We start from the raw sequence: 25,278 nt of genomic DNA on the forward strand, positions 1-25,278 counted from the left end.
ACATTTAGTACCTAAAATATTTAATAAATAAGTTACAAATTAGGCACTGGTACTGTGTAGGTACGTATGACATCAATCGCAAAATACATCTAAGTGCCTTTTTTCTGTGATTCGGGATTAGTTCGCATTTCATTATTTCATACAATGTTTTTTCTATTACGCGGGCTACACGCACGCGGAACGCAGTTTGGCTGCGGGCACACAATATGAAATCTTGTCCTCCGTGCAACCAGCAGCGTGATTTCACACGCACGCGAACCAGAGGGCTTCGAGTAGGCGCACACCGTTGATTTTTCGTCGGCCGATAGTTTAGTCGGGCAGTTGATCAGTATGGGCATGTATGGGAGTGCGCACACTACGCCGATTCGATTTGGCCGATTCTTCATACAATTTAAAATCGGACACAACTATCGGCCAACTAAAAATCAACGGTGTGTGTCTTAGTGTGAGTTTATATCAAACGTCCTCACTAGTGAGCGCGTAAAAAAAATGACAATTTTAGTTCTCGAAAGTTTCCGCTATGGGCACTGTACAATCCGTCATACATTAATGTCATTTTTACGCGCTCACTAGTGACGACATTTGATGTAAACTCACACTATGCCCTCAGATCCGCACGCGTACCGAAATTCTCATAACAGGAAAAAGGCACTAATGGCAGTCGTTTTTTGCATGTATATTAATGCCTGAGGATCCCCAAAACCTCGTACATAAACATTTGCTCAGCAACGCTCAATATCCGCTGATCAATTTATGGAAATACACGACTTGAGCGCGTGATGTGAGATCAAGTAGAAGAGTTGAGATTTTTCTTAATATTGGACGACTTATGAAAGGAAAAAATATGCCTGTATAAAGAAAATTGATTATCATTTTGTTGAACATTATTTTAAGTGTAAGGACAACAATTTAAGCTCTACCAAATGAAGGTATAAGCGAAAAAACTATTGTTTCGCGTTCAGTAGTTTGATGTTTGAAACATGTTTTTTTCTTAACACTAAAAGAAGCTCCTATTCGCATTTTTTGGCTTTTTCGCTTCTACCCGCGTAGTGAAAATTACCCACAGATCACATATTTAACGTCATATTAGTAGGTACTACGGATAGACCGTATATGTATAAATCGAGAATAATGTACTTTTTAACACGCTCACTGCGTTATGAGGTCTAAAAAGCCACATGCAGAACTTATCGCAGGTGCGGCAGTCATAATCGCGTTCTCTCACTCTGTGCGGGGGGCGACTATTTTAACATTTCTATGAGTACAACAGAGACAAATATATCAAATTGCTTCTCTTACGAAGCCTAGCATAATGACGTAGACAATATTGTATGAGGTCGATTAGGTCCCATACGCACTGGATAGAAATTAATCACGTTCAGTGCGCCGTGAGGTCTGAACTGCCTCAAAAATTGCAGGCCTCATAACCGCACAGGGTGAGGCGCGGGCGCCGCGCATTTAGAGTAGTGATGTGATAAGTTTCGATACGGACGCACGCTGTTAGCCGGTGACACATTAACACTGACTTTTTAACTAAAAATGGCATTTGTATACACTTAACGCACGTATTTATTTCAGGTATTCCTAGTGGCAGATAATATTAATAAATATTTTTGGACATTTTACACTGCGCTTCTAGTCCCAAACTAAGCAAAGCTTGTACTATGGGTACTAGACAATGGATATAAACATACTTAAATACTTTTTTTTTTGTAAATAGGTACATACATATTACTATACATAGAAAACACCCAGTCCAATACAAACAAATATGTTCATGCACACAAATACTGTGCGGGAATCGAACTCGCAACCTCCGGAATAGTAGTCCGTTTCGAACCACTACACCAAACGGCCGACAATGATGTGCTGAACATTCGCTTAAAAAAGGTGGTCAATGAAAGCGCTGCGTAGGTTGCTACGACAGATTAAGACTAACACTAAATAGCACTCAGGCTGCAAAAAACACTAAAAAAAATTTAACTTTTGTGTTCTATGTGACAAATCCTACTGTTTGCCCTGTTTTAATGAAAAACATTTTAATTAAAAACAAATATTATGATTTTATGGTAACTGAAATTTTGTTTTATTCCCATCCCTAGTCAAGACACAAATTGGACTTTCTTTCAGTGCGAAATGAGGCAGAAAAGATGTCATATATATATTTTTAATTTATTCAATACCAAAATGTCATAACTGCGGGCGAAGCTAGTTTAAGGTTAAACATCTATTTAAGTTTATAATAGAAAAGTTTCAAGCCAATATTGTCTTTTCTGAGCTATATTTAAAGTATTTTTAGAAACAATATTTTGTGAGGCAGAAAAGGTCTCATACGCACTGTAAAGAAGTTCAATATTGACTCGAAAAGACCTCATACGCACTGGCTGAAAGTCTACGAAAAATGGTTCCGCAGTGAGCGTGTTAAATAGTGAACATTTTTTCAAAAATGCGCTCTCTCTTTATTCTCTCATTTTATGGACTTATTACAGACACAATATTTCGTATCCTAAAACCCTCTACATCACTTTAAAACTACACTTCAATTCACTCAGACTCCATTTTTTGCTGACGGCACCAACAATGACGTCAAATGGATAGGGCGCTGCAAATTGACGATATTTGCTGACTGTACGCGATTACAATAGAAGTAAGCATGGTAGGCTCATTGCCAGAATAAAATTATTCTGTGACAATAGCCGAATAGTGAAGGTGTCGAAGTCGAAGAATCCGCGGAATGGCCGATGGTTCGGCTCTCGACGCCGCTCAACTATTGCGGTGAACTCATGTTACTATGGTGGTAACTATTGTGGTAACACAAGCATATTTAGTTTAGTACGAGGGGTTTACGGGACTATTAAATTGTAAGTATGCTTTAGATATATTCCCACTATTACGCGAGATAATAACCCCTGAAATTGGATCGAGATCTTAAAATTGGACACCACTACTAAATACCCAATTTATTTATTTATTTATTTATTTATTTATTTATTTATTAGGTCTACCAACATTGTTACATTACAACATGTACACTTAAAAATTACAATTATGAACAAAGTTACAATGCAACAACAATTATAGGCTGACACAACATGCAATATATATTCAATGCAGTTTGTTCCGAACCGTTCCATGCACACAAAAAAAAACACTTAATCGTATCAATAATAGTAGAATTTTGATTTAAACATGACTTATCTTATAAGTAGGTACCTACTTACTTACTACAAATGCAAAATAAGTTTCATTTACTAAAAAAAAAAAAAGAAACAAAAAACGGTTACCATAGCTCAATCTGACACAAACAGTTGAGACGCCACAAAGGAGTACAGTTTCCTNTTCTAAAATCACGATCGAATCTAAGGGACTCACACTGATCTAAAAAGCTTATTGCTTAACCTTTCAGTATAGTTAGTTTGCACGCATCCCTGTTAAGTTTTTCAAAAAACGTAAAATAAATCCCGCGGAATAAAATCGGCGGATCTACCCAGAGACATCAAATGAATTAAAATGGGCAAGCTTGTAAATAAATAATTTTATTATGACTGTTTTAACTGGAAGTCCATCTATCTCACTCAAGAGTCCCGGGTTCGTCTCCCAGTGGGGGGAAATATTTTCTACTCAGTTTGGTTTGTGTTAACTATCGCTATTTTTTACTATGATAACTTCCACCTTCGGATGAGGAGATGCTGGCCATAGACGACAGAGTATGTCTAATGCAGGTTAAGCCTCACAGATGGCCAAGAGCATGATGCATGCTGATTAAGCTGCTGGCTGATGCATGCCCGCATGCCCGTTGTGGCAAAAAAAACCTAAAAAGTTTGTCAAAGGGATACATTATTTATTATGCTAGGTAGGTAACCCTATACTTAACCATTTTTTTTACTTGCAGCTATAGCATCATCGCATCGATGTAATTTACAATCAATGGGTATTAATATTCTAATGATATTATTTTTACAATACTAATATCACATTCTTATTAAATTATAAATTGAATTATATTTGATTCGGAACATTAGCACGTGTCGTTGTACTGTCACTGTCAGATTCCAAGTTTGACGTGACGACTGACATCATTTGACATACTTCATCTCTTCCTTCCAGGAGCACCGGTTTGTTGTAAAATTGTGAAAATCTTTGAAAAATGTCTCCTGAAGAAACTATAGAAAGATTTAAACTCTTAGGCTTAAGTGAACAAAAGGCAAAAGAAACCTTGAAGAATGTAAACGTCACGAAGTTCTTACTCTCAGCGATTACTGAGGTTAGTGAATTTTATTTTTAGTCCTTTTTGTGTAATATTCCGGGATTAGGTTACATATCCTGTATATTGTAAGTATTTTGGCACAAAACTTAATAGTTTTATTAATTCTGCTAACCCTTATACCTTTCAGATAGACATCCAAAGCCTGCCAGCTGGTGCTGGGATGTTGATATATCATTTAGCGACTAAAATCAAACCCCAAATTTCATCAAAACTATCATTTGTCTGTAAATATATTTCAAGTAGTAAACTTGACTCGACTTTGCGTGTAGATGCTGCCCTAGAATATCTCCTGAGTATAGTGAATGAGGCGAATGTAAACGTTGAAGCATTTGAAAAAGCTTGTGGTGTAGGTGTTGTGGTGACACCAGAGCAGGTCGAGCAAGCTGTGGAGAAACATATGGCCAAGTACAAGGATGAATTGTTGGAGAAAAGATATCGTTTCAATTCTGGCATTGTTATGCAGGCTGTAAGAGCTGATTTGCCTTGGGCTGATGGAAAAGCTATCAAGAATGAAGTTGATGTGCAGGTCAGATATTAACTTAAATAATAATATTTGTTTATTTCATTCTTAAACTTTATTTTTATGGTTATTGTTTCAATGACAAGTTTGTTTGATCAGCTGCATGCAAGTCATTGTTTCAAATTGATTAATTGTGTTTAAACAATTTAATAAACATGTTTTATTGTTAATTATTCCAGATATTAGACCTATTGGGTCCTAAAACTGAAGCCGATCTAGCCCCTCTACCAAAAACTGATAAAAAATCGAAAGGTGGCGATGCTGGCAAAAAAACTAAAAAAGAGGATAACAAATGTATGTTACATAACATTGTTAATATTATAAAACTGTTTTTTATCAATTCTTATTTCTTTTTAACATTTCAGCTTCTAAAACTGAAAAACCAGAAGCAAGTGGTGATGTCGGTGGAGCAACTTCTATAGCAGAGCTCATGAAAAAGTTACCTTTCCATGCTCCAGGAGAAAATTATAAGTCTGATGGTTATGTTGTGACACCAGATACAAAAAGATTACTCGAGGAACATTTAAAGATAACTTCTGGTAAAGTTCGAACAAGGTTTCCTCCTGAGCCCAATGGTATTCTTCATATAGGACATGCTAAAGCCATCAATATAAACTTTGGATATGCTGCTGCCCATGATGGTATTTGTTTTTTGAGATATGATGACACCAACCCAGAGAAAGAAGAGGAAAAGTTTTTTGTTGGTATTAAAGATATGGTTGAATGGTTAGGTAAGCAAATTCTTTTATTTATGTTTGATAAGGAAAAACTTCAAAGATTTGGGAAGGTTTTGATAAAACATTTTTATTTACAGGGTACAAGCCATACAAGATAACTCACTCTTCAGACTATTTTGATCAACTATATGAGTGGGCTGTACAACTCATCAAAAAGGATATGGCATATGTGTGCCATCAGAAATCTGAAGAAATCAAGGGCTTCAACCCTCCTCCTTCACCATGGAGGAATAGGCCTATTGAAGAAAGTTTACAACTGTTTGAGGTAAGTAATATTATGGGGTGCTTCTAACAGATTTTTGCTAAAATTAAATGCTGTAACATAAGTCTTAAATTCTATTTGATATTTTGGAAAGACTATTTTATACTAATTCTGGTTTTAAGTTCTTTAGTTATTTGAATTTAAATTAAATTAACTCTTTTTGGACAGAGCTATGCACTTTTTTGTGTCGAATTGTATTTAACAAATAAACCTTTGTTGAATAGGATATGAAAAATGGTAAAATAGATGAAGGTGATGCGACTTTGAGAATGAAGATCACATTGGAAGAGGGAAAGCAAGACCCTGTTGCGTACAGGATTAAGTTCAAACCTCATCACCGCACTGGCAGTAAATGGTGCATCTACCCTACTTATGATTACACCCATTGTCTCTGTGACAGTATAGAACACATAACACACTCACTGTGCACAAAAGAGTTCCAGTCTAGACGGTGTGTATTTCAGGCTATGTCATACTTTTTTGGTATTTGTCTAAATTTTTTTGAGTGAAACAAATGCTGTGCTGTGTTAATCACTGTTTTTTCAATATGTACTAAATTAGTAGATAAATATTTATGTGAATTTAATTTATTTCAGCTCTTCATACTACTGGTTATGCAATGCACTCAACATTTACTGCCCTGTCCAATGGGAATATGGAAGACTCAATGTGAATTACACTGTGGTGTCTAAGAGAAAGATTGCAAAACTCATCACTGAGGGGATTGTTAATGGTAAACTTAATTTTGATACTATGCACATTCAATCAGTAAACATAATGTTTGTGATTTAATATAATACACTAACTAATTTTCAATAGAAAAAGTACAAATGTGTTTAAAACACACATGGTACGCAAAGCTTACAAGCTTAGTTAGAATAGATGGCGCTGTGTTAAATTGTCAATAATATTTATTTACCTATTTGATTTATGGTAACACTAGGTAGTAATTATGTAAAAAAAGTGTAAACTTAAACTTCTTAGATTATTATCCATCCAGGTTTGATACAAAAATATTTGAAGTAATAACAATTTTTCTAAATAGTGAATTGTAAAAGTCAACCTTAAATAACCCTCCTTCTGGCGCAGTCGGGTAAAAACAAAAGTAAAGGTATATCAATGTTATTTCAGACTGGGACGATCCTCGCTTATACACGCTGACGGCGCTCCGGCGGCGCGGCGTGCCTTCGGCGGCCATCAACACCTTCTGCGCCGGGCTCGGCGTCACCGGCGCCGTGGGGGCCGTCGACCCCGCCGTTTTAGATGCTGCTGTCAGGGACGCGCTTAACGCGACTGCTCCAAGGTAACTTGGTCATAGCACACTTATCAACCCGGACACGGATCAACACCGTATCGCCTTTCGCCGCGCTGTCAACTGCTAGGCGAAACTTTTACGTTACGGTGCGGATAAGTGTGCTACGGAGTTTCATACCGCCTCGAGTTGATACGGTTACGATCCGTTTCCGGTTTGATAAGTATGCTTCTTTCTATTTTTGTCATCTCATATTGCAGTCCAATGATAAACGTGAGCTCCATTGTTTCCAATACCAGACAATGTCCCTTCTTGGCATTGGTATTTGGTGATCGGTAAAGCGGTAGGGGAAACGGCACTGATGATGTGGGCGTCGCTAATCATGCTCAACACCGCCATTGTTTGAGTTACGATTGTATAAAATAAACGTTTTAAAAAGCACTGCTAATTCTTTGAACAGCAAAAAAATTATTGGTGAATAAAAAGAGTATTATCAAATGACTCTGTCAGAGATATGTCCTAAAGTTGGACTTATTGTAAAAATGAAATTATTTTGTTGAGTAACTACTTGTTTCTTTTTGTTACAGAGTTATGGTTGTTCTTGAACCCTTAAAAATTACGATCACCAACTTCCCAAGCGACAAGCCGATAAGTGTGAGCGTGCCAGACTTTCCTAATGAGCCAGAGAAGGGATCGCACAGCGTAGTTCTGAACAAAGTTGTGTATGTCGAGTCGACTGACTTTAAGCAAGAACCTGAGAAGGGATATCGACGACTGACACCGTCGCAGTCGGTTGGGTTAAGACACGCTGGATATGTTTTAAAGGTGCGTTTGTTTCTAGAGCCTTTTACTGAAAAAAAAAATTGTGGGACCTATATTCCCTCCCACTGCCGTAACACAATAATTTATTTAAAAAATCTAAAATAAGCTAGGATATATCTCAGAGTAAAAGCGCCACATATTTTCACTCTTTTCTATTTGAGGTCAAATTATAACAAAAACGTCTTATGCAATGAATATGATTTTAGGTATCGAAAGTGATCAAAGACAGTTCCGGCAAAGTATCAGAGTTGGAGTGCACGGCCGAACCTTCTGAATCCGCCGATAAACCCAAAGCTTTCATTCATTGGGTATCTCAACCAGTCGAAATCGAAGTTCGCCTTTATGAGCCATTGTGAGTAAAACAAATCTATCAAACATCTAATTTCTGTCTAGTGCAGCTTAGTATTAAATACAATTTCTAAATATTTTATTTCAAGGTTCAAGCACAAAAATCCAGAAGATCCCAATGAAGTGCCTGGTGGGTTCCTCTCCGACTGCCGTGAAGACACTTTGAAGGTGGTTCAAGCATTTGCTGACAGTTCCATCAACAAAGCGAAGGTGTATGATAAGTTCCAGTTTGAAAGAATTGGATTCTTCTCTGTGGACCCAGATACATCTTCTAAACATGTAAGTTCATTAATGTACTGTACAGTTTGCGATAGATATTTTCTTGTAAATGTTGCAACGCTTAAACGCCGCTCTATGTTATGTGCTTTGTTTCTTTATGATGTGTTGGTCTGCATACTTACGCCAAATTCCTTGAGAGATATTTTACATTCGGGGAAAAAATCATTCCGCATAAAAAGTAACTTATTAACTAACAAATAAGCTATTAAAAAGCGCTTTTACACGTCCCATTATTCCTTTAACCCTACCACAGTGCCACAAAGTGCTGAGAAGAAGCAGTGCGAGTAACTCAATTAGCATTACATACTTATTAAACTGTGATTAAATCAATGTCTGGTTAAGGATTAAGTTTATCGCTTTTATTTACGTCGAATGCTTTTTTTATCCAAAAATAATTTACATTGTGATACAAGTAAGTGTGTGTTACTAGTTTTGTTTTATGCCTTTTTTCATCGTTCAGATGTTACTTAAGTTGCTTAGTTGTATAATATTTTAAACTTGCTTGCATGTCGTGGGTGAAAGTTAACCTTATGGTAGAATTAAAAATAATATAAGTAGGATATGCTGAAAATAAAGTGTCAAGAGATGCATTTTGAAGAATTACACTTGAATGCTCTGTTCACTGTGCAACTTCATACATCAAGTCACCTCAAAATTGTTTGCATTTATTGTTCGCTCACATCATTAAATACATAGACAATTCAGTATGAATTTGCAAAAGTTAAAATTTTATTTTTGTAAGTGCGATTCATGTATTATTTCAAATTATTTTGATTGTTTCAGATCGTTTTCAACAGGACTGTTTCTCTGAAAGAAGATACGGGAAAATAAACTTTGTTTTAATGTAAATGTTTGTACGTTTATACAAAAGAAAAATGATTAAATAAATTATTTATTAAAGATATATTTTTTTCTCTTTACCCTTGATTACGTCACGTAGCTCAAAGCGTACCGACCAAATTTCGCCGTTTGAAGCTGTAATATAATAAATTCTTCATAAGGTCACGTAGATACAGTTATTTTCCGCCATCCCTAGTGTATTAAGGCTTACGCGGAAAATAGAGAATAATTTATCTGGCCCACCAGTGCCAATAGTAAATTCTTGAATTCATACAAAGTATGGTATTATAAACTTGCTTGAGTGATAATAATAATAGCTATGTCGTCGTTTTGAAAAGGTTTGATAAATACGAGTAGGTACACTCATAATTTAACAAAGCTCCTGATTTTAAGTCATTGATTTTCTAAAATTGTCTCTTTGACGTTACGATTTTGTGCTACGCGTGCCCAAGAGTTCAAATCGGAAAATCCTTATGATAAGACATCAAATATGTTTTGTTTTAACGTATTATTTAGTGTGATTTGATTATATTAAATTATAGAATATATCCTCTTTAAAGTTAGATATATTTGCTGCATAAACATAAAATATTTCAAACTAATAGTCTGTTCCGAAAATCCTGGATTAGGCACGCTCGGCAATGTTTACTATGTTCATTGAGCGGACATACATGGACTTCGGTTAAAGTTTCAAGTGGATTATGGAACTTTAAGATTGTAAATGCGGCCAATTCAAACAATTACCTTTGTATTGACATCGGTCTGATAAGTTATACAATCGAATCGACAAAAGAAAGTTATACAATCATCAATTTAGTTGTGTGCAAATTGGTAAGTAATTGACCTTTAAAAACCAATTTACTTACAAACCGAGTAAATATTGAATAACCTATGTTGAATTCCAGGCATGTTGAAAGGTTTCGTATTGTGTGCGCGGCGCGGGTTCGGCACCGTTGGGCGGCCGGCGGCAGTGCGGCGGCGCGGGTTATCGAGCGTGGGCGGCGCGCATGCCAGTACCCGAGCCTCCATACCGCGATATGCACTACCCGCTCGCATCTCCTGCTAAATCTCTACTCTCGCTACATCCCAAAGTGACGTGTCGCGGGCGAACGATGTAGAAACCAGCGGGAAGCCCCATTTAAATTTAAGGTAAGCGATGTTTTTTACATTACTTAACCCCTAACACTGCTCTAGGGAACGGCATTTTTCTAGTTTTCTCGTCCTCGATATTCATTAACATAGTAAAGGAAAGTGATTCAAGTGCGTCACGTTGACGTTTTTATGACGTAATCAACTAAAATAAAACAATCATACCTGAAGATACTCACAATAGACATGCCATTCACAGCTAGGGAAGGGGGAAAATAACATTGAAATAGAAGTATTTGTAGCAATTTATAACTAGTTATGACATACCTGTATTTTTTATCGTGAATAAACTATGTATATTGAAAGGTTGTTATGTACCTTATGCACTAGGTTTCTAGGTGCCTGCGTACTCATTTCGGTACTTTATATTTATCTAATATTTGACCATTTTATGTTTGAATATTTCATATGGAAAGGAGAAACAGAAAACTATGCTCTTTTAAAATTTCAACTCTCGTAACGGTGTAAATTTCGATTATAAAGTATCAATGAAATAATAAGTATCACATTGTTATTACTAATAAGTTTTCATTATTCCCAACTATGTAAGGTGTTGCAATACTTATACTAATCGTCCTGTACAACAGGTTACATCTATCACCATTTGTATTACCTAAACATCTACACACTGTAAAATCACGCACGCGTATTCGGAATATTGTAACGATTTTTTGGGAGTATTGTTATTGTGTAAAAGAACGAATACGTTTTAAGTATTTTATGATACTTTAATAAACAAATAAATTATATTTCAAATATAAGATACGGTAATCGTTTCATGATTGGAAAAACATCTTGAGCTAAAAGTTCTTGAAATCTATTTTCCGTTTCGATCCCAGATCGTGATCGCTTCGAAGTTAGGTTATTCCCAAAGGTCCACAGTACTATTGTTTTCAAAATATGTAAGTTCGTACTTTGATTCCCAACGGGTCCACAAAAGAATTTTCTATCCCAGAGGGTCCATTAAAATATTTTAAAAATAATTACAAAATTGCTCTTAGTACTGTGGACAAGTCTCGTGAACCATTCATATTATGAAATTTTTTCTAATTTCATGGACCCTGTGGGAAAAGAAGAACAATAGAGTCGTGGACCTTTTGGAAAATATGTTACGTGCAAAACAATGTTAGGTTTATGCGGATTTATCGAATTGACATCTACATTTTGTTTATGTAACATTTTCTGGGGGCAATAAGTTATCAGAATTTATGTGCCGCCAAAGCTCTCGTATATGGAGCGCAAAGCCGTCTGACAAGCTGGCTCTCGGATTATCGGATAGACAGCTTGTTATTGAAGACGTTGGTGATAAAGTCAAGCCTTGATACTAAATAGATCCTGAAAATAATGTAATAATGTCATACGTACCAAGTAACTACGTATGTGGACTAATTCATAATTATATTTATTAAAATACTAAGTAGGTATATTCAATAGCCTTTTACAAAGGGTTCAATTTTCGCATTACACGACTACTGCAGCTTATCTCCCGTTATCTCAATGCTATGGGTCCCACCGCCGCCATGCTGGTGCGATTAGTTAAATGGAACGCAATTTACATATCTGCACTTGTCATCCTTGTATTTTTATCGCGAAGTATTTTTAAAAGCGCTACTTTGCTCTTGATAGTGCTATTACTTAAAATTACAGTTTTCAGTATTATTAATTCAAGTTAAAGTTTTTAAGTTCTTCATATTTGCATGTACCGATTTGAAATGACTGTAACTGAAATACCTTGAACTTACCAATACATATAGCTCTACAGTAAATAATTATTACTTATTCAATAAAAGCGTTCTAGACTTCAATTACTAAATTAATGATTATGAAATCCAAACTTTTTGCGGACGAACTGTGGACACATGGATTATGTAAAATACCGACTCGATCATATTCGCATAATCCGCAGAAGAAACTAATAATATGCCAAACATTACACAACAAAATAAGAAAGTTGTGGGCGGATTCTTAGAAAAGTGATTGGTAAAGAAAAAGCTACTTTGCGCTAAAATTAAAAAGAATGTCAAACTGCTCCTTACATTGTAGTATATTGCCCGTAACATGTCTTTTTTCCCACTTTAATAGGTGTTATAAAGGCAGCTCTTTCCTAATGTTTTCCTGACGTACAAAGTTTACCGCGTAATAACGTTAACGCGTAATTTATGTTCACTGTAAGAGGGATACGCCCCGGTGGCCCTACCCTAGAGGCCATTATTTTAAACGTCGGCGGACCATCTCACAAGTAGGTGCCTACCTACTTCGTTAGGCTTTGTCAATTTACGGCGCTATAGGGGCCATTCGAAACGGTCATTACGGGGCTAAGTGGTTATAACGCATGTAGCGAGAATGTTACATACTTATTGTTGGTTATTAAATATCGAAAGGTTATACAGAAAATTATTACGAATAATGAATATAACTTAAAAAAAAAAAAAAAAACCGACTTCAAATGCGTGAACACAAATAATACCTATTCAACAAAAAAATAATCGTTCAAATTGGTTCATAATCGGCGGAGATATTGCGTATAAAAAAGTTCATCCCCAATTTTCCACCCTTGGGGGTGAAATATTTTCTTCAAATTCTCATGAAACCATCCTTTTGATAATACCTATTCAACAAAAAAATAATCGTTCAAATTGGTTTATAATCGGCGGAGATATTGCGTATAAAAAAGTTCATCCCCAATTTTCCACCCTTGGGGGTTGTTTTTTTTATTATTAAATTTAAATGGGACCACCCTTGAGGTATTACCTATACGCCGAAAAAAGATTTGTTCAAATCGGTTCATAATTGGCGGAGTGATCGCGTAACAAACATAGAAAAAAAAACATACGGGTCGAATTGAGAACCTCCTCCTTTTTTTGAAGTCGGTTGAAAACAAAATTGGCACTAAGATGGTTGATGGACTATCCTATAGGTTCATTTCGATGATTCTTCGGTCCACTTTAGAGGAAAACGCATAGAGTTATTTTAGCAGAGAAATACAAAATTGAATATTATTTGCTATTGAGTTCTTCTTTATTTGTTTTGAATAGGAACCCATTAGGTAACATACCATTGCAATTTCATGTTCCCAGCTTTTAGGAAAATATTTGGAATCATTTTTCCAGATAGGCAAAAAAACCTTTTTTATTCCCGCTCTATTGAAAATCCCTTTTGACCCGGGCCCAGTATTGTGTCCTAACCCTAACCATTTCTTAATCTCAAATCTCATATTCGTATCTGAAATACCTATAGGTAGTAAGCAGAATTATATTAGGTACCTACTACCAAATGTTTCATTTAAACTTCGAATTTCCAAACTTATTCTTGATTTCTTGAAACTAATTCGTTAAGTGGTAATTAGCCATTATGCCTTTAAATTAGTTAAATAGTTTTATTTACTTCATCGTGCGTTTCGTGCTAAAACAGACCTAAAACTCTTATTACTTATTCTTAATAAGTACTTTCATCACGTTCTTTTCAACATTTTAAGTTCCCTGGTTCAGTTGTGAAAGCTTAACAAGCAGGTAGTTACTTTTACATTTATTATTTGTACAAATAGTCCCAGCTGATAAGCTGACAGAAAAATAATTCGCTTGTTCACTCCAGTATTTTCCGATAGAGCGCTGTAGGCTTAAGTCTAGCATAGTAAGTCTATCGATTGGTTATGAAGTTCGTTAGCCCATTGTTGTCCTTAGTTAGTTTGTACTGCGTCGTTGTTAGTATCGTTACGACATCCAATCAGTGATAGTTTATTCGAGCTTTTCTTATATAAATAGTGATTGATTTAGTTGGCAAACCATTTGCTCTATCTAGACGGGAATTGAATTATTATGGAGTGAAACTACGTTATGTAATATTTATTAGATTTCACTATTGTTACTTAGTAACCTAACCTGATTATAATAATAACTTACAGGACTTATTTGTTTAGTGCTTCCATACAGAACAAATATTTCAATGTTAGCTGTGTGTTTAGCACTTAATTACAAAATGATATTTAGTTTTTTGTTGGTTATCGAGTTTCAGTACCTTCAACTTATTTTTTTTAATTGTTTTAATGTTTTAGAAACTTGGTGTTACAAAATCATCCCCGTTATGCTCTAATTTACTTATTTATGTCTTTTGTGTCCTTCAAATCATGCCTACGTTATTCCTAAATATTATCCGCCGCCCACCCAGTTGACGGCTGTGATTTCATGATTTGTTATAAACTTGTACGTCAATTAGGCCAAAGCTTTTTGTTCGCTGATTACTACCACCCACACGCATGACGTCATGAGATAACACTAACGTCATGTTTATGTCACTTCAAATATTCATAATACTTAATTTTAGTTTTAATGCACCTCTGGGTGACTTTGGAAAGGTTACTTAAAACATCATGATTAATAAATAATCAATAAATTAAAATTAAGGGCTCATTATAACACACTGAAAGCACTCCGCCTTATTTGCTGAAATATTAAAAACAAACTTTATTAATTATGTTGCAATAAAATTATGTCAATTAAGTTCGTAATTCAACGGCTACTTTAAAGTACTTATGTACAGAGTAATTAATTGGCTCTACATTTGATAAACAATACATTAATTATGGTATTTAATAGTGTTAATGTCTGTTATACACAATTTATAGCAGATATAAATAACGGCATTTCAACTTATATCAGTGAGAGGGGAACGCAGCCCGCCCCAGCCCGCTCTCTGAAATGGGTCAAGGGCACGCGAGGGTCAAGGGGTTCCGTACTCGCGTTATGTTCGCATGTTCATAATACGCTATTAAATCAATAAACACTTGTTGACAGAGAACTGAAATCTATATTGTTACGCATTTTTTGTTTCAGAAATTATAAATAAGAAGTGATAATTATGACAAGCAATATTTTAATAAAATATAATGGGCTCAAGAATACTCGCATGTAAAGAGTGTGAGCCCTTAAATTCGAGCATATCAAAAATATGGACATTCAGAAACAACACTTATGCCCGCGGCTGGTGGACTATCTGACTATAGTTGGTGCACGCCCTTATACTTCTGGGAAAGGACTCGCTCCAGTTCAGGTAAGATTAATAAGATATAATATATTTAAAGACATATTCTACTGCTTAAAACATATTTTATGATGATATGTAACTTTGTGAAGCTTAATTTATTAGATTGCGTAGATAAACAACTTGCATTATGTAAGTTTAATCGAAAAGCTGGATCAAAACTACCTAAACCAGCGGACGGCCGCGTTTTCGCTATTATGAAGATAAGGTTTTTCAACCTTATTTTTAGGAAAATCCTAGTAAGTATGTAGTTATTGTATAAAATAATGATCTTCATGTACTTACTTGCCCTTAAATCCACATTAATTTGAGCTTTTCAAGTAGAAGTTTGGATCAAACACTAATACTTTGAGTTAGTTGGAATCACGCTCTTAATCCGGGTCAAGCTTTGTTCGGAGCTTTCCTTCAAATTACTAGGCTGTTTAACTGAGAACTTTGTTTAGTTAAGAAACTTATAAAAGGGATTGGTTGGATGTTGATCCTATTTAATTGAACTTGGATTTATTAAGATAAAGGTACCTTGAAAGTTTTATCCAATACACAATTTGGAGAAAATAATCCGTATTAAAGTCAGTATCTATTTGATGGATTAACGTAACAATAAGAATGAAATATAAACTTTTATAAAGACTACATACCTATAATATAGCTGTAAAATACGTTATATTCAATAAAATATAAGAATTCGTATTTCACAAGTAGCCCTAAATAAAGAACATCAGTACTCAGTAATGTACTGGTACTGACTATTTATCTTTATGTTTTTTGTCTATCAATTATATTCTTATCTACTACTCACACATGTTGCATGACTTTTTCATTCGTAAGTAAAAATCTCATAATATGCTCTTAGGCACCCGAGCTCCTCCGTCGGTATCCGCTCACCAACCACGATGACTTCCCGCTGCCGCTCGACATGGTGTACTTCTGCCAGCCCGAGGGCTGCGTGTCGCAGGGCCCCCGCCGCATGCCGGGCCACCTGGCCACGCGGGACACCACCTCCTTCGTCTTTACTCTCACGGATAAAGACTCGGGTGAGGCTTAGACTTTTCCACTTACTCGCTTCTATTGATGCCAGCCTTTTACTGGGACAATGCCTGAGTATCATGGACATTACAAATACTCTCACAGAAGCACCACGTTGGGCGCCAAATAGTTGCCCGAATCTTTGGTCAACAATTTGGCGCCCAACGTGGTGTCGATTTTCAGTAATATGATCGGCTTGAAAGCTTTTTGTATACTAGGTATTTTGAACGACGATTACATAAATATTGTATAGTGTTTTGAATTTGATAGCGTCTAGTTTTTATAAAAGGTGTTTGAATATTTCTTACATTATAATATTCGAGTAATGTCAAAGAATTGCGCAATGTAAGATTGGCGTTTGAAGATCCATAATAGTCACTAAAAATACGAGAAAAACGTGCAATTCGAATGCATTGTGTATCGTCCAGGCAAGACGCGGTACGGGATCTGCGTGAACTTCTACCGCGCGATGGAGCGCGCGGCGGCGCCGGGCCCGCGCGAGCGCAGCGTGCTGCGGCGCGAGTCGTGGCGCAAGTCCATGGAGAAGAGCTCCGACTCCGCCTTCTCCAGGTGAACATTTACTTACTACGATTTGTAACTTCGACCTCCTCCTATGTTAACTTCAAACTCCTCCTATGTTAACTTCGAGCTCCTCCTAAGTTGATCTGATTAATTTGGTTGCGGGTCCAATGACAGTACAACTTTCCTCTGAGACAAACTTGACCTTCACTGGTTGGATTTTTATTAGCGGTCAAGCAGTAGATCCTGGCTACACAAGAGTTGCAGCGGTGGGAACGAGAGGTGGGAATAGTCCCGTTTCTACGATTTGTTACGTCACAATGTTATGTATTTTGCAGACATTATCCGACCACAACATTTAGAGAGACATAGACATAGAGCACTTTGTTGAGTCTCACTGGAAAATGACAAAACTGAATGTCTTAGAGCCGAGATAGTGGGAGGACTGTAGCGTGATAGATGTCTCGCTCTCTCATTATCTTCCTCTTGACAATGGAGCGTTGATATGCTTTGAAGTCCGGTCCCATCCTTCGGGCAACTATGACAACCCTATCTATCGTTCTATCCTATGTAGCAGTATTGATGAGAACTAAACTAAAAATCGTCTTTAGATTCTTCAGCTTTTTATAATTTGGATTGATTAATAACTTATTTGGACTTGAGTGCTTTTCTCAAGGCTGTATCATTTTCAAAACCTGTCTCAACTGGCAAGATGGGAAGGCTGTTAGATAGTTCGCAGCCTAAGATGTAGCGTGTGTTCCAGTGACTATAGGAGCAGCAACGTGGCGCCGAGCGACTCGGAGCGCGATTGCAGCGCCGCGCTGGCGCCGCGTCTTGCACCTGACTCCGAGTCGGGCGGCAGCCACTCGCCAAGCCCCCGCGCCACTAGGAAACGTCAGGTACAATAATAATTACAGAATAAGATACAAGTATAAACAGTTATCCAGAAGATTCAAATGTCCAAGTAAAGTCCACAATAAGATACAAGGATAAACAGTTATCCAGAAGATTTAAATACTAAGCATCTAAAAAGCTAAATATAAATGTAAGACATGTGATTCCGGCAGAGTAGAATAGCACCCAACTCTTCCCCTAAATGTCATAAGAGATAACTAAGTCGGAGGCTAACGTAGGCAGTGCCAAATGGTCCGTTTGCCTATGGTAAATTAAAAAAGACCGAATACCTACAGTGGATACAAAATGATCTGATGATGTGAAGTAATAGAAAAACAGATAAAAATCATTTTACGACGGCTAGAAAAAAGTCTCATATCTCTGGTAACGGCTTAACACATTTCGAACCATAATAACGTAGACATCACATGAGCTTTTAATAGCCGATAAAACATCCATTATAGCTCTTGAAAACCCTCACCAACCTCTATAAAAGTGCCAATTACGCACCGAATGGTACTCACACGTTTTGTTTTGTTTCAGCGCGTGCGGAATCATTCCTTAACCTCATTATGTTTACTTTCTCATCACCCATTCTTTTCAACGTTCCGAGAGTGCCTATTTATCCTAAAGAAGTTAATAGATGCCTGCAATGAGTCTTCCAGTCCTCGAAGAGTCGGGGCGTCCAGACAAATATTTAGGTAAGTTAGCTTAAAAATATGTAAGTACCATCATTTCAGTTTTTCATGAATGGTGGATACTGACTATTGTTTTTGTTTTATACAGGGATACGGTTTGGTCAGTATTGACGGGTCAAGCATACGACAATACGCCGACGATCGTGCTACATGACGTAAAGGAGATCGAAACATGGATCCTTCGGCTGCTATCAGCTCCTGTACCGGTACCGGGCAAGACCCGCTTAGAACTTGAAGTTCTATCGCCCACGGCTCACGCGCCTCTACTGTTCGCGTTGCCTGACCACACCCGGTTCGCCCTGGTCGATTTCCCACTACATTTACCTTTGGAGCTGTTAGGTAAACCTAATTTCATATTATCTTTTCATTTTATACTGTCCGAACTCGGGGCTTTATTCTCGTTGTTTGTGTTACATAATTAAAAGGAGCCTTTTAAACCTCAAAGATTGAAAAGCAATTATTGTGTTGGCCATTCAATCAAAATGCTATCAAACTGAAAGCCCATGGATTGAAGTTTAATTTGTTTGATCGTTTGCTATCAAAATGCTATAAGGGTTTTATGTATCCTTTGTTTATTTTACCAATAATCCATAGTTATAAACGACATTGAGTATTGGAAATACGACAATAATAGCCAACGCTTTATTTATTTCGAAATGGCAATAAAATAGTAATTGACACAACAGTCAATTAATAACAAAGTTTTTATGAATTATCACAACGCAACTTAAATTTCTATGGCAATTCGAAGTTAATAACGTATTTTTTATCATTTGAGCGAGGCTATAAAGTTGAGGATCTTTACTAATTTGTGGATTTTATGTATAATAGTCATTATTATTTATGCTTTGTTAGGAGTTATTTCATTTGGAAAGTCCTGAGGTCGAATCTCGAATAGGCAGTCCAATGCCGACACCTTATAGACTGACGCGAGTACTCTTTCTTGATGTATCAATTACTGTTATATCCTACCAGGTGTGGACACCTGCCTGAAGGTCCTCACGCTGATTATCCTCGAAAACAAAGTGGTGGTGCAATCGCGCGACTACAACGCGTTGTCAATGTCGGTGATGGCACTCGTGGCTATGCTGTATCCTCTGGAGTACATGTTTCCCGCCATCCCGCTTCTGCCCAGCTGCATGAGCTGTGCGGAGCAGCTGCTGCTGGCTCCGACACCCTTCCTGATTGGAATACCGGCTACGTTCCTCACTTATAAGAAGAACTTCAGGTAGGTGGGATAATAACTTTTTAGGCACTTATAACTTTGTATATTTTAATACCTATGTGCATACCGGCTACGACGACATAAGAAATACTTCAGGTACTTTTTAATTATAATCCCAACTAATATTATAAATGCGAAAGTAACTCTGTCTGTCTGTCTGTCTGTCTGTCTGTCTGTCTGTTACGCTTTCCCGCTTAAACCTCGCAACCGATTTTGATGAAAGGACAATGGGCAAAATGGTACCCGGCTCCAATAGATATGTGTCTAGTATCGTTTGAAAGGTCTTACCAAGATGAACAACTTTTACTATGACCACCAGCCTCAGATCTGGTTGTGTACGAAGATATACATACTTTTTTGCAGAATGGTACCCGGCTCCAATAGTTATGTTTGTAGTGTCATTTGAAAGGTCTTACCAAGACGAACAACATTTACTATGGCCACCAGCCTCAGACCTGGTTGGCCATTGTGGAAATCATTGGGGGAGGCCTATGTTCAAATGGACGTCCTATGGCTAAAATGATCATGATGATGATGATGAAAGCGAATAAAGGGCTAATAGCTTGGGTAGTTCATCGTAGGTATAATCCTTTCCTTTTCAATGCTTCTTTTAGTTATATTAATAGATTGTATTCATAATACATACTCGTATACATGGATGATTGTGTTATACTTTCATTATAATACTTAGTGGAATTACTGCTTTCAAAACGTGAATTAGAACTGGCCCCATAGCAGACATTTTCCTACATCTAAAGGCCTTTTAAAATATATATTGGATATGGCTATTGGAGCGGGTACCACTTTCCATACATTTGTGCCCATCATCCTTTGGCATAGAGATAGTTTGAGTCCCGGGAAAGAACATAGGATAGTTTTTATCCCGGTTTTTGAAACAGGGACGTGCGCGATAAAGTTTTTCTGTGACAGACAAAATACCACGCGGGCGAAGCCGCGGGCGGAAAGCTAGTTAAGAATAATTTTACTACAATAATACTTACTTAATGCCTCCCCAACCTGTCTAACCAGCGCGGCAACGCGTGGCGAGTGAAGGCCGAATCCTCTATTTGCCATAATAAATTAGAGGATCGCGCTCCCGCAGAGGAGACTAATGCCCATTTTCACCATCGATACCTAATTTTTAAGTGACCCTTATGAAAACAAAATTCCTGATAAGTGTTACCATAGGGGTCAAAAACGGGTTAAAAATTAGGGTTTGATGGTGAAAACGGGCATAAATGACCTGATGATGATGCTTATATGTTTGTATCTGAAAAACCCTGGACCCTAAAAAACTTCAAAGTAGGTTCTTTACCAGCTCACGGTTTCTGCCAAACAATCTTAGATTTTAATCAATTGTCTTTTTGAAGGTTACCTGATGATATATGGCTAGTGGACTTAGACGCGACAAAGCTCGTATGTCCCACTGGCCAAGACCAAGAACTGCCGCCACTACCGGAGCCTGAAGGCTCCGTATTGAAAAACCACCTCAAGCAGGTAAGATTTTAATATACTCTGTTGTTGCTTTCATTATCTCCATGTCGTACATAATATCTACTTTCTTAACATAATATCACATAATCTTTTTCTAATATGCACTTGTGGGCGCATTGTTCTCGATGTCGCTACGCTAAGCTGCTCTGTCCAGTATCTATGCATTCTTGATCTATACTCTAATACTTTTTTAGGTGTTTGTCATACATGTCAGTTTACATAATGGTCTAACGGTTAAGATAAACATGTATAATTTAATGGTTGCGAAATAAATATTAATACAAATATTATATTTATTTATCTTAACCCTCCTCTATCCAGTGTTGCCTCTCGCGAGAGCCGACTTGATAAGCTCACTAACATACTCCCTCACTTTCTCCTGTCGTCACTAGGCGGTGCATCTCATGGGAAGTGCCGGAACTGGTGTAAATATTACTACTCTATTTTTACAATGCACACTTTGACTTTTATTCACTCATACTTGTTACCAACTCGCTCCAGTTATAATGATATTTATGTATATAATTTCACATACTCGCTCTTCTAAATAACGTTTTTTCAATATATTTGATGGTTTTAATATTTTTGAATCGCAAAAGGTTATTAGAAAGGCGAGTATGGGGATATACCCTGACTGAAATAAGTGTTAACATTACTTAGGTACACTTGACATTTCTCATACATACTGGTACCATCTCATGATTATATGAAACTATAATAACACGATTTCAGTCACAATATTATTATCGCTGAGTGCAGCATGTCGGATGACTTGTGTTGTGGTGCTGATTTATTTATTGACGCTTCTGTTGAGGTGGAGAGTGGTAATGCTTGGAGTTATTGTACTCGTGTTTGGAATGTAGTGCATTTTGTTGGTTTACTTTACTAAATATACCGTAGTTATTTGTATATACAACTTAAATGCAAATATATAAATATTACAATAAATAGTTTAGTGGAGGGTAAATTAAATAATATGCAGGTAATAATATATTTATTATATTAAGCGCTTCACGATTTATTCATTTATTTATTTTAATGAATTAATTATTTTCACTAAGTTTTGAACTTTTAATCAAGTTTTTAGCAATGCAGCCAGAATAATGATCTAACTACGCTATAAATGAGCTTTATCCAGTTATTTAGAAATATTTTTGGTTATGGTTTTTGACAAATATTTTCTCCTATTTTCGACAGGCTCTGAACAGCCTGACCAACACCTCTGCGGAACAAGCGAATGCTCTTCTGATGCCTTCTAGAAGAGACAGTGTGGGGGGCGCTACGCTAAAGTAAGTTTGATCAGTTGTACCTATTATTCGTGTCGAAAGTGTCTTCGTTTAGACACCCCGTATCCGTATACTTAATATTCCTCGTACATGCCCCGCCCGTAAATTGGACACAATTACCAGGTCGTGCCTGACATTTATTTATTGTCCTACTAAATAAATAAATACGCTTCGTTTGCTCTGTTCGCAACCCTCCGTGTAATTCAGAAGTAGCAATTTATTTATTTATGATGATTATGAACGTGAGAAATTAGATGAAAGAAGATTCAAATGATGTAAAGAAAACTAATTTTTATAAAGACAAATGATATTGATATACAATCTATCAAAAGCCTCTATGATTTGAAAATTGACTGAAAACGTTTTAAGTTTCGTTCTTTGAGTGAGCAGTTGATACGTAGCGAATGATGCGTGCGGTTGCATACATACATTTCGCTGTTAACTCGACCTTGACAACTAGCGGGCAGTCGACCACTGATAGTTCTCCTAATGGAAACACAGCTTAAGGGCAGATTTGTCAATCGTCGGATAACTTTTAACTGAAGAATAAGTTTGGCACATTCACAGTTTCTATATGGGAAATATGTCAAAATGACAAGTTTATTCTTCAGATAAAAGATATTTAACGATTGAAAAATCAGCCCTAAGGCTCAGTTGCACCATCTTATTAAAATTTTAACTTTAACAAACGTTAAAAATCCGTCAAACTCCATTTAAAAACACCGGCTATACACACACACACACATACACACACATGATTATAAAATGTTCTGTAAAATCGCTCCTATTCATATCACCTTCATGTTATTTTATGTTACCAGCTGAAATTTCCATGTTATAGTCCTAGCATGTAAAACTTAAATATTTCTATGTTAGCCCACAAATGTCGAGGAATCACTGACACTGAAAATACAGTATTTTTTACTAGTTTCGGTGTCAGGGTTCACCCCTTGTTAGATCCAAATGTTTTATTGAATAAATTTATTTATTATTATTATTTTATTTCAAAGATTCTATCTTTCTCCATCTTAAAGACTTATAGTTACGGTCAAAGTAAGTTGGTGCAACTCAAGTGTAATTAATGTGATAAACAAATGAGCAATCTCTTACCAGAGTGCAACAAGCGTCGTACCGCGCTGCGGACGGCGCGTGGCCGCACAGCACGCCCGAGAGCCGCCGCGTGTCCGTGGGCAGCGCGGGCGCGGCCGGGCCCGCCAGCGCCGGACACACGCCCACGCGCCTGTCGCTGGCCTCGCCGCACCAGCCGCAGCCCTTCAACCCGCTCATATACGGCAACGACGTCGACTCCGTCGATGTGGCCACGCGCGTCGCTATGGTGAGCTTACAAAACTACAGGCGCTTCCACACGACACGCACCTGTCGCTAGCCTCGCCGCACCAGCCGCAGCCCTTCAACCCGCTCATATACGGCAACGACGTCGACTCGGTCGACGTGGCCACGCGCGTCGCTATGGTGAGCTCCCAACACTACAGGCGCTTCCACACGACACGCGCCTGTCGCTGGCCTCGCCGCACCAGCCGCAGCCCTTCAACCCGCTCATATACGACGTCGACTCGGTCGATGTGGCCACGTGAGTCGCTATGGTGGGCTCACAACACTACAAGCGCTGCCACACGCCCACGCGTCTGTCGCTGGCCTCGCCGCACCAGCCGCAGCCCTTCAACCCGCTCATCTACGGCAACGACGTCGACTCGGTCGACGTGGCCACGCGCGTCGCTATGGTGAGCTCACAACACTACAGGCGCTTCCACACGACACGCGCCTGTCGCTGGCCTCGCCGCACCAGCCGCAGCCCTTCAACCCGCTCATATACGGCAACGACGTCGACTCCGTCGATGTGGCTACGCGCGTCGCTATGGTAAGCTTTTCATAATCATTTCAGCTACATGACGTGCCGATCATAGGCTTCCCCCAATGATTTCCAGATTGGCCGGATAACAGCGGCCTGCATCCAGCACCTTCTTGCAATCTTTACGAGGTCAACATCTATCCATCTCGTGCGTAAATGGTAAGCTCACGTGCTCACTCCTAATAGTCTTCTGTAACGTGTAACCATTGTCACAGCCAATGAGGGCTATCGTTTTTATACTTAACAGTTGGCACCGCTTTTGGCCATTGGCAGGACCTTACCCTATAGTGGCGCCATCTTGATGAGTGCAAATGCGATAGTCCTCCTACCACTTTAGCGCTCACCAGTTGGTGCCACTGTCTTCGCTACTAGCAAGTGACAGGACCTTACTCTACAGTGGCGCTAACTGGTGAGCGCTAAAACGATAGCCCTCATTGGTTATGACGTCTATAGTTACACAATGAGTTGACATACTAAAAATTATAACACTACAACTGATTTTCCATTATGTATATCTATAGACTATAATTAGATTGTATTTTGTTGCAGGTCCGTTTCTTCAACTCACAAAATATCCTGGCGAATTTTATGGAACACACGCGAACACTGCGTCTTTATCCCCGGCCTGTGGTGGCTTTCCAAATCAACAGCTTTCTAAGGTCAAGACCGAGAACTACATCTTTCTTGAATAAATTCGCCAGGACACAGGTAACGTGCAAGCTCTATCTATTTTGTTATTCTCTATCATACATT

General features: G+C 37.7%; 2 protein-coding genes across 2 annotated transcripts in view; both read left to right on the forward strand.

Annotated features, from left to right (window-relative positions):
* The first annotated feature begins 4,077 nt into the window (after positions 1-4,077).
* Positions 4,078-9,391, forward strand: GlnRS (Glutaminyl-tRNA synthetase). Its single transcript, XM_028304113.1, has 12 exons — positions 4,078-4,264; positions 4,395-4,793; positions 4,967-5,081; positions 5,153-5,518; positions 5,602-5,789; positions 6,011-6,237; positions 6,383-6,519; positions 6,918-7,089; positions 7,626-7,863; positions 8,067-8,212; positions 8,298-8,487; positions 9,271-9,391. The coding sequence occupies exons 1-12, from the start codon at positions 4,148-4,150 to the stop codon at positions 9,316-9,318; spliced, it is 2,343 nt and encodes a 780-aa protein (XP_028159914.1). The 5' UTR covers positions 4,078-4,147; the 3' UTR covers positions 9,319-9,391.
* Positions 9,392-10,296: 905 nt separating this feature from the next.
* Positions 10,297-25,278, forward strand: part of Rab3-GEF (Rab3 GDP-GTP exchange factor) — a 37,402-nt gene continuing 22,420 nt past the window's right edge. Inside the window, exons 1-13 of the mRNA XM_028304109.1 lie at positions 10,297-10,476; positions 15,306-15,522; positions 16,367-16,547; positions 16,968-17,109; positions 17,822-17,957; positions 18,496-18,653; positions 18,739-18,989; positions 19,626-19,878; positions 21,246-21,372; positions 21,762-21,794; positions 22,567-22,658; positions 23,769-23,991; positions 25,075-25,233. Coding sequence (XP_028159910.1) covers positions 15,421-15,522; positions 16,367-16,547; positions 16,968-17,109; positions 17,822-17,957; positions 18,496-18,653; positions 18,739-18,989; positions 19,626-19,878; positions 21,246-21,372; positions 21,762-21,794; positions 22,567-22,658; positions 23,769-23,991; positions 25,075-25,233 — 1,857 coding nt within the window. The 5' untranslated portion in view covers positions 10,297-10,476; positions 15,306-15,420. The remainder of the gene's footprint in view (positions 10,477-15,305; positions 15,523-16,366; positions 16,548-16,967; positions 17,110-17,821; positions 17,958-18,495; positions 18,654-18,738; positions 18,990-19,625; positions 19,879-21,245; positions 21,373-21,761; positions 21,795-22,566; positions 22,659-23,768; positions 23,992-25,074; positions 25,234-25,278) is intronic.

The sequence above is a fragment of the Ostrinia furnacalis genome, unplaced genomic scaffold (assembly GCF_004193835.3).
Source record: "Ostrinia furnacalis isolate ACB-3 unplaced genomic scaffold, ASM419383v2 OfSCF1376, whole genome shotgun sequence".
Classification (NCBI taxonomy): domain Eukaryota; kingdom Metazoa; phylum Arthropoda; class Insecta; order Lepidoptera; family Crambidae; genus Ostrinia; species Ostrinia furnacalis.